The 13,412-nt window shown below is 44.4% G+C and overlaps 1 protein-coding gene across 1 annotated transcript in view; it reads left to right on the top strand.

Moving 5' to 3' along the window:
• Positions 1-13,112, top strand: part of LOC136614420 (keratin-associated protein 9-1-like) — a 167,147-nt gene extending 154,035 nt beyond the window's left edge. Inside the window, exons 5-6 of the mRNA XM_066594111.1 lie at positions 2,369-2,500; positions 12,209-13,112. Of these exons, the coding sequence (XP_066450208.1) occupies positions 2,369-2,500; positions 12,209-12,394 (318 nt within the window). The 3' untranslated portion in view covers positions 12,395-13,112. The remainder of the gene's footprint in view (positions 1-2,368; positions 2,501-12,208) is intronic.
• Positions 13,113-13,412: the final 300 nt, after the last annotated feature.

Raw genomic sequence — 13,412 nt, 5'->3', positions numbered from 1 at the left:
AGGTGATCAAACAGTTCTGCAGGATAATGGCCCATGTGGGCAGGAGACCTCAAAGTTTCCATACATTAGATGCAAATAGATTTGTAAAAAAAACATATGCGCTCATGAAAAGTAAAAGAAGAAATAGCCCAAAACAACTGTCAAATCCGATGAGAAAGAAATCAAGGCGGCACTTACTCAGGAGGAGGGGGGTGTATGAAACAAGAAGCCCCCTCCTTGAAGTGTCGACTCCTCAAGAAAAGCTCCCGGTTGTAGATGAAACTGCCACAGGAGGATTAGGTCTTTTGTTTTTATTCATAGGAAAATGTTGGCAACGCGTTTCGGTGTAAGAAACACCTTTCTCAAGCCAATACAAAAAAAACCTTTTTTTTATTGTATTGGCTTGAGAAAGGTGTTTCTTACACCGAAACGCGTTGCCAACATTTTCCTATGAATAAAAAACAAAAGACCTAATCCTCCTGTGGCAGTTTCATCCGCAACCGGGAGCTTTTCTTGAGGAGTCGACACTTCAAGGAGGGGGCTTCTTGTTTCATACACCCCCCTCCTCCTGAGTAAGTGCCACCTTGATTTCTTTCTCACCGGATTTGACAGTTGTTTTAGGCTATTTCTTCTTTTACTTTTCACGAGCGCATACTTTTTTTTACAAATCTATTTGTCTTATTTCTGTTGGGGCTCGTTCTCATTGTGAGAACCCCCCAAACTTTTGTTGCAGCTCACCTTTCCTGTAAAGGATTTGAAAGTACTAAGATGAATAACCCGCCTCTAATCTCTGGCGCTAATTGAACTACGGTGTTTTCTATACATTAGATGCAGGTGCTGACATACTCTTGCTTATATCATGCCAGGCTTCCAATGCAGTTCCATTACATATATCAGATCAAAGGCCCCCATTTACACAGAGCGATGATGGCTCAAAAATCGCTCAAACAGTTTTGAGGGACAGTTTTTAGCTATCATCTTTGCATAGTCTATTGTAGCTACTTAGCTTCTTAAAAGTTATGCAGGTAGAGTGGGATAATGCCGCGATAACACAGAGAATAATGCAGCTGTTTTGAATATGCAAACAGTTGCATTGTTCTCCATGCTTTCAGCTGGTGTCCTGCTAAGAACTGCCAGCAGGATACTGGCTGAAAGAATCCTCTCAGTACCACCCGCTGAATTTCGAGCGATAATCATTGTGTTTAAATGGGCTTAAAGGAGATGTCCCGCGCCGAAACGGGTTTTTTTTTTTTTAACCCCCCCCCCCGTTCGGCGCGAGACAACCCCGATGCAGGGGTTAAAAAAACCACCCGCACAGCGCTTACCTGAATCCCGGCGGTCCGGTGACTTCAATACTTACCGCTGAAGATGGCCGCCGGGATCTTCTACCTTCGTGGACCGCAGCTCTTCTGTGCGGTCCACTGCCGATTCCAGCCTCCTGATTGGCTGGAATCGGCACGTGACGGGGCGGAGCTACACGGAGCTGCTCTCTGGCACGAGCGGCTCCATAGAAGAAAGCTGAAGACCCGGACTGCGCAAGCGCGGCTAATTTGGCCATCGGAGGCCAAAAATTAGTCGGCTCCATGGAGACGAGGACGCCAGCAACGGAGCAGGTAAGTATAAAACTTCTTATAACTTCTGTATGGCTCATAATTAATGCACAATGTACATTACAAAGTGCATTATTATGGCCATACAGAAGTGTATAGACCCACTTGCTGCCTCGGGACATCTCCTTTAAGACCTGCTAGTAGCCTCCATAAAAAAGCGTATATGTGGACACTAATGAGTTAAAATATTGTTAAGCTTTAATAAAAAAGCATCAGTCTGGTATTTTCATAAAGCTCTCACCGCTTACAGTCTTTCAACAGAACTTCTACAGGAAAAAAAGGGCCAAAAGAACACTTGAAATATTGACAAACATTCTGTGTGAATGAGGGCTAAGACTACGTTCAGACAGACAGTTGCAAATTGTGCGTGAGACTCTAGGACAGCACAGAGATGTACATGCATGTGTTGGCTGAGCGGCAGGTAGTGGGCATTACATATCCTACCCACATGTTACTGACCAGAACAGGATGTGAATAGCCTTATTGGTAAATATGTGTCCGTGTGCCGTGAATTACATGGACAGCACAGATAGGAAAAATTACGGTCTGAGTTGTCCCTAAAAGTCCTTCCTTCCTCAGTGTATTTTTTAGCATTCACGCAGCAGTACCCCATATGAATGACATGAAATACACGAATAAAGATTGGGTCAAATATTCATTCATGCAAATAAACACTGCATACGGCCAAACATAAACATGTATACGGTGGTGTGAAGGAGGCCTTATACAGAGAATTATAATTCACATATCAATACGTATTTCTTCTCTTTTACATTTAGGACAATGGAGATTACTGCACTCTAAATACCCTATGTAAGAGTGGGTGCTGCCAAAAACCATATGTTTCAAGGACTTACCAGAGTGGTATATGTAGACCAAAGGCAGCAGAAAATAAGAAATGTGACCCTGAGGTGAGTATCTGTAAGCAACTGCTGTACTGGTTTCTCCCTTAGGGCTTATTCCGACGTGTGTATATCAGCCGGGTTTTCACGCCCGGCCGATATACGCTGTCTCTCTCTGCAGGGGGAGGAGGCGGGCCAGGTCGGGAGCAGTGCACTGAATTGCCGCCCACTCTCCGCCCCTCGCCACTAATTGCAATGGAAGGGGGCAGAACGGGGCAGAACTTAGCTTTACCCCTGCCCTGCCCCTCCCATTGCAAATAGTGGCAAGGGGCGGATAGGGGGTGGGAGCTCAGTAAACTGCTCCCGGCCCAACGCACCTCTTTCCCCTGCAGCGAGGGACAGTGTATATGGGCCAGGCATGAAAACCTGGCCGATATACTCACATTGGAATAAGCCCTCAAGCCGGCGTCTCACGGGCATATTTGTGTGTGCACACTATGCGGAAAACAGAACCCATAGATTTAAATGGATCTGTACTCACTTCCTTTTTTGCGCACGCATTTCTCTTCACCCAAAAAATATAGCACATGCTCATTTGCGCACCGAGGATCCTCAAAGAAGTCCATTAAAGATGTGCAACGCGCACACAGATGCATCACCCTGTGAAAAAAATAACACTTCTGGAACTCATTAGGATAAATAGCCATTTAAATCAGGGGGTGTTTGCCTGCCGTGTGGAGATGAACATCCCTGCATGTGCAAAAAGTACAATACAATGCGCCAATATGCGGACAAGGAGTCATACGTAGCGCAAATATGCACTGAGTCATGTGCAAAACCGCTTATTGCCATGTGAAGCCGCCATAAGGCAATATTTAAATGGGCGAGAGTGAGTTACGCTTGAGATTCTTGGGAGCAACACCCCTCGCAGTGCACTGCAGGTTACGGGGCTCATTCTGGTGCCAGATTTGCACAAAACTCGGACACGCAATGATTTTTCCAGCTTGGATCATCAGTCTGTGAGAAAATTCACTCATGTGAATCAGCCTATTTAAATAAATTAGTTAATTTTCTGTGCATGTTCAGTCATCTGAGAAATGGAAAGAACCTACACAGAAGTATCAGTAGTGTGAATACGGCCTTATACATATGACAACCCTACAGAGGAGCCGTCACCTCTCCTCACATGTCTGATTGACTAAATACTTGCACTGCCCACAAAATAAGGGCTTTAACCCACTAGCGATATTTTTCCCTGCGCTGCGACATCGATGGTTCTGAAACCAATGATTTTCAATGGTTTTATGCTCATTTGCGATGTTTCAGTACAGCTTCGCATCACATAAAAGAAATCTGCGATATTGCTCAGTGTCTACAATGGGGCCGGCTGCAACAGCGATAGCCACACTGAAAACATAGTTTTACTGTAAAAGAGCCCCAGAAGTATTAGATTTGATAATCTGTTTTATAATAAAAGTTATATTTTAATAATAGGACTTTAATTAAAATAAGCTACATCACACCACCAGATGGCCCAGCACACATCAAAAAACTAGACTAACATGAACATACAAACACCCACAGAACATACAGGACAGGGGGTAGGTATATCACCTTATCGTGGTGATCCACTATACCGATTTTGTTAAATTACCGTTCCCTTAATAGATTTACAGGTACGGTTATATTACTATTTATACAGTGGTAATAACGGTATAAATATTTATTTCAGAAGGCGAAGGATGATAGACAAATAATATTTAATCGACGCGTTTCTACGGCCCTGATGTAATAAGTGAGCCGAGTCATCAGGATCAAGACAAATAGCCTCTGTCTTTTGTACTCAAATGCCCCAAATGAAAAATGGTTCGTAGGGCTTATAACACTTATATGTAGTTAGTTCGTGATTACTTATATTGCCCTTCTAGAGGTACAGGTGGTTGGCGACTGCGACCGATGATACCACTGATTTATACTGTATTTAACATAGTAGTATAATTGCCTGGGCAAGAATAGCCAGACGTGTTTCTAATACTTGTGCTGGAGTAGTTAAGAGGGTTGAGGAGTGTAACTCGATTATGCAGGGATATCCCCTCTTTTTGCGATCAAAGCCGATGTTGGCACTTGCACCAAATATGAGGATGATGTGGTATTTGATGCTTATACACACATCCCCACCGTGATTATGCCCAATGGCTAAAGATCGTACTGTTTGCTATAACAGTGTTAAGGGCTCCGTTTTTAGGCTCGAGGACTGATAGTCGTCAGATCATGCACTTAAGATAGTACAGATAAAGCCATGAGAAATTCAGATAACATATCTCTCACTTATGGGCAATCTGTGCTTATCTAGTTAGAAGTCTGGACGTGCATTCACGCCCTCGAGTTGACAGAGACTATGCCTGATTGTAGCCTCCAGCAAGAGCCCTGCACTCCTCAAACACCTCTATGTCTGCACTTCACAGCGTCCTAGCCCCTACTGACATCCCTGATAAGGTCCATGCTGAGCCTCCCTTATGAATGGGAGGCTCCGCCCATCTGCTCGCATGATTTGCTAGGCTATCAGCCAATGGTGAAACCACCTGCCGGACAAGCCCCCTCCTTACTTGTCATGCCTGATTCTCATATAATGCCAGGGAGAAGCAGCGCATGTATAGTAGGATCTAAACGGGACTTAGTCATATGTGCCTCTGCTGGATGTCCGCGCCCGATCGCTATTAACAATACAAGGCTTGATTGACAGGATCCCTGCATATGTGAAGTCCTGCGCAGTGGGGTCTAAATGGGACTTAGTTATATATGCCTCTGCTGGATGTCCATGCCCGAGTGCTGTTAACAATCCAAGGCTTGGCAGACAGGATCCCTGCATATGTAAGGTCCTGCAACATAACCATATATTGTCGGGGAATAACCCGCGCGTGTGCGGTAAGGTTATATCGGGATTTAGTGATTTGTGTCTCTGGAATATGTCCCCTGATTTAACTGACTGTATCCCTAACCATGATGGAATCATGCCTTTGAATCAATAACCCTGGGTGTCAAAACACTAGCGGTCAGGGTACACTTAGAACCAGGAATATGTGTTCAGAAGTAGGTGATAAAGAAAACGAACACATGGTATCTATTCGCTTTAAACTCCATGTTAGATAGCGCTTGAGATCAATAAGAGTACCAGACTCTAGTGGGACTTATTTTACATATATGCGTACTTGGTGCTCCATTTTCAATGATTATAGGTAAAATTCTGCGTTCCCTATATGCATTAAACCTTAATTGGTTTTATAAAGTAGTGTTTCATATAGCTGGCAATAATCCATTAACATGGTAATTTTAGATGATAACTGTTACTACCTAAAGAGAAATATTCATGCCACATTTCCCCGTATTAACAGGTTTATTCACAAGAGGTAGTTTGTTATCAGGGAGATCATAACATATTTTGCCTGTATTGGTTGTCATATAAACAACAGGGCCTCATTCAGTCCTTCGGGTGCCATAGTTCTCAAGCGGTCTATCCATCTTGTTTCCTTCTGCAAAAGTTTATGGTCAACGTCGCCTCTTTGGCCGTTGGGTCTTATTATTTCAACACCTCTAAATTTTAAGACAAGTGGGTTACCGCCATGGACCTCGTGTACATGGATTGCCATGCTCGTTTTTTCATTCCGGTTAATATTGCCCACGTGTGAGAGAATTCTTCTTCTGAGCTGTTGTAAAGTCTTGCCCACGTAATTACGTGGGCATGGGCAGGTGACTAAATAGACCACCGCTGTAGAGCGGCAATTAATGAAATCTCAGATTTCATATTCCTGGCCCGTTGTTGCGCTTCGGAACGTTTTTGTTTTTTCCATATATGGACAGGCGTGGCACCCTGAACACGGGAATGATCCCTTCGGTGGATTCCAATTCAGCCAAGTGGGATTCTCCATGGTTTGTGTGAAATGACTATGCACTAATCTGTCACGTAAATTCCTACCTCTTTTGTAGGTTATTGATGTTTTTTCCTAGATACAGCCTGTGAGGTCTTGATCCTTCCTGAGTAGATGCCAATATTTGGAGTTTCTTTTTCTCACCTCCCTGTTCTCTACATCAAAAGTGCCTATCAAGCGGATAGTATTTCCTCGATCCTTTTCGGGTCTATCTTTTCTGCGTTGAAGAAGCTCATTCCGTGGTATTTCAGCCACTGACTGTCTTGCTTTGTTGATAACAGTCTGTGGGTAACCTCTATTGTGGAATCTGGAGGCCATCTCATCTGCCCTTCTTTCGTATTCAACCGGGTTGGAGCAGTTCCTTTTTGTTCTAAGGAACTCGCCCTTTGGGATGCCACTCTTCAACGGCCATGGGTGGTGGCTTTCGAAGTGCAATAAGGTGTTTGTCGCCGTTGGTTTACGGACTAAGGTACTCTCCAATAGGCCCGTTGTTGAATCTCTACCTGGGCTGCTGGGAGGAAAAGACCGTCTTCACAGAGACCAACCAGAGATGGACCACCATGGTCGATCTCTGGTTGAGATATATTGACTATATATTCAACCTTTGGTCTGGCAATTCAACTGAGTTTGAAGAGTTCGTAAAAGTACTTAACATCAACGAGTTAGGTCTCTTTTTCACAAGCGAGCTACACTTAAACACCATAACTTTTCTTGACATCAAAATCTCTAAAACAACAACGAGCCTATTGGAGAGTACCCTATTCCATAAACTGACGGCGACAAACACCTTATTGCACTTCGAAAGCCACCACCCATGGCCGTTGAAGAGTGGCATCCCAAAAGGCCAGTTCCTTAGAAAGAAAAGGAACTGCTCCAACCCGGTTGAATACGAAAGAAGGGCAGATGAGATGGCCTCAGATTCCACAATAGAGGTTACCCACAGACTGTTATCAACAAAGCAAGACAGTCAGTGGCTGAAATACCACGGAATGAGCTTCTTCAACACAGAAAAGATAGACCCGAAAAGGATCAAGGAAATACTATCTGCTTGATAGGCACTTTTGATGTGGAGAACAGGGAGATGAGAAAAATAATCTCCAAATATTGGCATCTACTCAGGAAGGATCAAAACCTCACAGGCTGTCTCCATGAAAAACCATCAATAACCTACAGAAGAGGTAGGAATGTACGTGACAGATTAGTGCATAGTCATTTCATGGAGCAATATTGGGCAATATTAACCGGAATGAAAAAAACAAGCGTGGCAAACCATGTACACGAGGTCCATGGCGGTAACCCACTTGTCTTAAAATTTAGAGGTGTTGAAATAATAAGACCCAACGGCCAAAGAGGCGACGTTGACCGTAAACTTTTGCAGAAGGAAACAAGATGGATAGACCATGGAGAATCCCACTTGGCTGAATTGGAATCCACCGAAGGGATCATTCCCGTGTTCAGGGTGCCACGCCTGTCCATATATGGAAAAAACAAAAACATTCCGAAGCGCCACAACGGGCCAGGAATATGAAATCCGAGATTTCATTAATTGCTGCTCTACAGCGGTGGTCTATTTAGTCACCTGCCCATGCCCACGTAATTACGTGGGCAAGACTTTACAACAGCTCAGAAGAAGAATTCTCTCTCACGTGGGCAATATTAACCGGAATGAAAAAAACAAGCGTGGCAAACCATGTACACGAGGTCCATGGCGGTAACCCACTTGTCTTAAAATTTAGAGGTGTTGAAATAATAAGACCCAACGGCCAAAGAGGCGACGTTGACCGTAAACTTTTGCAGAAGGAAACAAGATGGATAGACCGCTTGAGAACTATGGCACCCGAAGGACTGAATGAGGCCCTGTTGTTTATATGACAATCAATACAGGCAAAATATGTTATGATCTCCCTGATAACAAACTACCGCTTGTGAATAAACCCGTTAATACGGGGAAATGTGGCATGAATATTTCTTTAGGTACTAACAGTTATCATCTAAAATTACCATGTTAATGGATTATTGTCAGCTATATTGAACACTACTTTATAAAACCAATTAAGGTTTAATGCATATAGGGAACACAGAATTTTACCTATAATCATTGAAAATGGAGCACCAAGTACACATATATGTAAAATAAGTCCCACTAGAGTCTGGTACTCTTATTGATCTCAAGCGCTATCTAACATGGAGTATAAAGCGAATAGATACCATGTGTCCGTTTTCTTTATCACCTACTTCTGAACACATATTCCTGGTTCTAAGTGTACTCTGACCGCTAGTGTTTTGACAGCCAGGGTTATTAATTCAAAGGCATGATTCCATCAAGGTTAGGGACACAGTCAGTTAAGTCAGGGGACATATTCCAGAGACACAAATCACTAAATCCCGATATAACCTTACCGCACACGCGCGGGTTATTCCCCGACAATATATGGTTATGTTGCAGGACCTTACATATGCAGGGATCCTGTCAGCCAAGCCTTAGATTGTTAACAGCGCTTGGGCATGGACATCCAGCAGAGGCATATATAACTAAGTCCCATTTAGACCCCACTGCGCAGGACTTCACATATGCAGGGATCCTGTCAGTCAAGCCTTGGATTGTTAATAGCGCTCGGGCGCAGACATCCAGCAGAAGCGCATATGACTAAGTCCCGTTTAGATCCTCCTGTACATGCGCTGCTTCTCCCTGGCATTATATGAGAATCAGGCATGACAAGTAAGGAGGGGGCTTGTCCGGCAGGTGGTTTCACCATTGGCTGATAGCCTAGCGAATCATGCGAGCAGATGGGCGGAGCCTCCCATTCATAAGGGAGGTTTGGCATGGACCTTATCAGGGATGTCAGTAGGGGCTAGGACGCCGTGAAGTGCAGACATAGAGGTGTTTGAGAGGTGTTTGAGGAGTGCAGGGCTCTTGCTGGAGGCTACAATCAGGCATAGTCTCTGTCAACTCGAGGGCGTGAATGCACGTCCAGACTTCTAACTAGATAAGCACAGATTGCCCATAAGTGAGAGAAATGTTATCTGAATTTCTCATGGCTTTATCTGTACTATCTTAAGTGCATGATCTGATGACTATCAGTCCTCCAAGCCTAAAAACGGAGCCCTTAACACTGTTATAGCAAACAGTACGATCTTTAGCCATTGGGCATAAACACGGTGGGGATGTGTGTATAAGCATCAAATACCACATCATCCACATATTTGGTGCAAGTGCCAACATCGGCTTTGATCGCAAAAAGAGGGGATATCCCTGCATAATCGAGTTACACTCCTCAACCCTCTTAACTACTCCATCACAAGTATTAGAAACACTTCTGGCTATTCTTGCCCAGGCAATTATACTACTATGTTAAATACAGTATAAATCAGTGGTATCATCGGTCGCAGGCGCCGACCACCTGTACCTCTAGAAGGGCAATATAAGTAATCACTAACTACATATGAGTGTTATAAGCCCTACGAACCATTTTTCATTTGGGGCATTTGAGTACAAAAGACAGAGGCTATTTGTCTTGATCCTGATGAATCGGCTCACTTATTACATCAGGGCCGTAGAAACGCGTTGATTAAATATTATTTGTCTATCATCCTTCGCCTTCTGAAATAAATATTTATACCGTTATTACCACTGTATAAATAGTAATATAACCGTACCTGTAAATCTATTAAGGGAACGGTAATTTAACAAAATCGGTATAGTTGATCACCACGATGAGGTGATATACCTACCCCCTGTCCTGTATGTTCTGTGGGTGTTTGTATGTTCATGTTAGTCTAGTTTTTTGATGTGTGCTGGGCCATCTGGTGGTGTGATATAGCTTATTTTAATTAAAGTCTTATAATAAAAGTTATATTTTAATAATAGAACAGATTAGCAAATCTAATACTTCTGGGGCACTTTTACAGCGAAATTGTATTTCATTTATAGGACCCCCCGTCCCCCCTGTCCCAGTGACGCATTGAAAACATAGGGAGTATATCGCAGACTTCTGCCACAGATATGATAGCTGTGGCAGAAGTCCAAGATGCTATGCCATTGCTGCTGCCAGCCCCATTAAAAGCAGTGGTTTTAGGCAACCCCCGAAGCATGCTTTTTGTAGAAAGGCTTGAAATATAAGTAGAGAGGACCGAGCATACTTGCTAAGGACAATTGCTCGATCGAGCATTGCCCTTAGCGAGTATCTCCCCGCTCGGGAGAAAAGGTTCGGCTGCCGGCGCGGGTGACAGGTGAGTTGCGGCAGTCAGCAGGGGGGAGCGGGGGGGAAGAGAGGGAGAGAGAGATCTCCCCTCCGTTCCTCCCCGCTCTCCCCCGCAGCTCCCCGCCCGCTGCCGAATCTTTGCTCCCGAGTGGGCAGGTACTCGCTAAGGGCAATGCTCGAGAGATCACTTGCCCTTAGCGAGTATACTCGCTCATCTCTAAATATAAGCCCTTCCCTGAAATCATCCCTAGCTGGTGAAAAAAAAAAATTATAAACTCACCTCTCCGCCACTTAGGCGCGTCCCCCGACTGGCTCCCCTGCACTGCTGTCAAGCTTTTTCAGGAGGTTGAGATTTTAAAATCCCTGCCTCCTGAAAGGGCTGTGCTGATTGGCTGTTTGCTCAGCCAATTACAGGCAGTGCTTAGCCATTCATCAATGAAGGAAATCCCTGCCACAGCTGTGACAGAAGTCCACGATATACTCCCAATGCATTCCCTGGGGCTGGCGCTGCTGCCGCCGCCCCCATTGAGGGCATTTAGCGATCGCAGTGGGTTTTTTGTGCTGCAAGGCAAGAAGTATCTTATACTGGAACTCTACATGAAGCTGTTCCTCCTTTATTCCTCCTGGAAGTGTATGAATAGATACACGGTGGGGTGCTTGTACAATAGGCAGTGATGTGCCAGGAGCTTTTACTGCAAATTACCTCAATTTTAGATGCACCCTAAAATCTTGTGTTCCATCTCTACAAGCTGAGTGCCCAAAAACTGCATTGAAAAACTGCTTTAAGGGCTTATTCACCCGGATGATTTTATCATTTAAGTTCTATCCCAGTTTAAAAAACTGACAGAATTTGGACAAGACTTGGACCCATTAGAACAATTCAAAGGGGCGTATTATCTATCCCTATTGCAGCTGTATTTTCACTGGACGGCATACAATCCCATTGATTTGCATTGGTGGATTCAGAAGTGTAAAATCATTAATTGTAGTCAGTGGGATCATGCATTCACTGCTTTTTATACATGTTGCTAGGAGACAGTGTGGGGGGGGGGAGTTGCTCCTTGTTTTGTTTTTTTACACGTCTGAAAAACGCAGTAAATACGGATGCAAAAAATATACACATGCATTAAAAACGCATGGACCCCGCGCACACACACAGTGATAATGGGGCATTTTTCCCAGACCCTTGCAGTCACTGGGTTCACTTACATGTGCAGTTTCTGTCCCAGACCAATGGTGCTTATGAAACAATAGTTGCGGCACGTCCGGCTCTGGTGGGATTCTCTTACAATGCTCTTGCATGGCGGGGAGTGAGTTCTGTGCTTGTTTTTTTAACACTTATTGAATTCAATGGGAGTTTTAAATTCTCCCAGTTGGGTCGCCTCACATTTTTTTTTAGCCATGTGAAAACCGGATTGCAATCAGATGACACTTGTGCGCTAAATACACAAAAACTGATGTAAAATGACCCACAGTGACATCAGTATTCACAGAATAACATCACACTGGATGTGTAGCATCAGACATGAGGTTCTCAGTAATGGGACCCCCGGCCTCACGCTGCGTCTCCCACCGCTGATCTTACATGTTAGTGACAGATGGCCAGGAGTCATGAGTGTCTTCATTAACCCTATCATCTCTCCTTTCAGCCTGTTGGTGAGCTCTATAATTACTGCCCATGTGAGAGTGGACTTGTATGTGAAACAGGTACATCTAGAAACATGACCTCCCTACTCAAGGACCTAGAAAAAATGTCGTACGAGGACACGATCAAATTTTTCCTCTATAACTCGAACAGAGGAATCTGCAAGAAGCCAAACACAGCAAATAACTGAATCTAAGATGAGAAAGTATCCGCCGGTATCTACACGGATCTACAAGTGATTGTCAGTCTTAGGGCTTATTCACACAAGCGTATATCGGCCAGCGTTATCACGGCTGGCTGATATATGCCACCATCTGATACATTGGATTCCAAGGCATCAGATCACACAGATGTATTCCCGTGACATAAAAGCTATCTTCCTGCCCAGACAACGTCTGCCGCCATTAACTCCTATTGGAGCCATTGACAGCAGTCGGAGAAGGGAGGTGGGAGGGAGTTAAGCAACGGGACTGCTAAACTCCCCCCCCCTTCTCCTGTCTGCCCCTTGCCACTGTTTGCAATGGAAGGGGGCGGGGCAGTGGTGGATCTACGCTCCACCCCACCCCGCACCCTCTCATTGCTGGCTGCGGACAAGAGGCGGGGAGGGGAAACTTAGCTTGGCAAACAGCCGAAGGTGAGGAGAGAGGAGGTGAGCCGGCAAGGGGGAGGGAAGGGGGAGACAGCTTAGCAGAGCTAAACTGTCTCCCCTACTGATGGCATATACACCGAGCCTGTGCATCAGATGGAATCCTATATCGGCCGGCCGTGAAAATGGCAGCCAATATACACTCATGTGAATAAGCCCTTAAGGAAATTAAGTTTGTGCAACTTCCTACTAAGTTTTGTGTTTCCTTCCTGCTTTCAAGAACTCTGCTTGCTGTAAGTAAATAAAAACATTGATATTCAGAGTCTTCTTTCACACCAGCAATTTATCGCAACTATTTAGCCCCGATAAAACGTCAGCTGAAAATCGCTACCATGTGAAGCATTGGATTCCAATACATTCATTCACACGGGTGATTTATAGGCACATGAAAAATATTGCGCCATAAAATCATCAAATCGTCGACCGTTTTCGGTCGACAATTTTTCTTGCAGCATTAAAAGAAAGGTCTTGACCTATCTTTTAACAAAAAACGCTGCAGGCTCCCATATATTCCTATGGGAGCTGAAAAAAAAGGAAGGGGGAAGGTTACCTGCATCTGCTG

Source organism: Eleutherodactylus coqui, chromosome 1 (assembly GCF_035609145.1).
Source record: "Eleutherodactylus coqui strain aEleCoq1 chromosome 1, aEleCoq1.hap1, whole genome shotgun sequence".
Classification (NCBI taxonomy): domain Eukaryota; kingdom Metazoa; phylum Chordata; class Amphibia; order Anura; family Eleutherodactylidae; genus Eleutherodactylus; species Eleutherodactylus coqui.
Note: the sequence above shows the minus strand (reverse complement) of the source record. Positions and strands in the feature narration are given on the sequence as shown.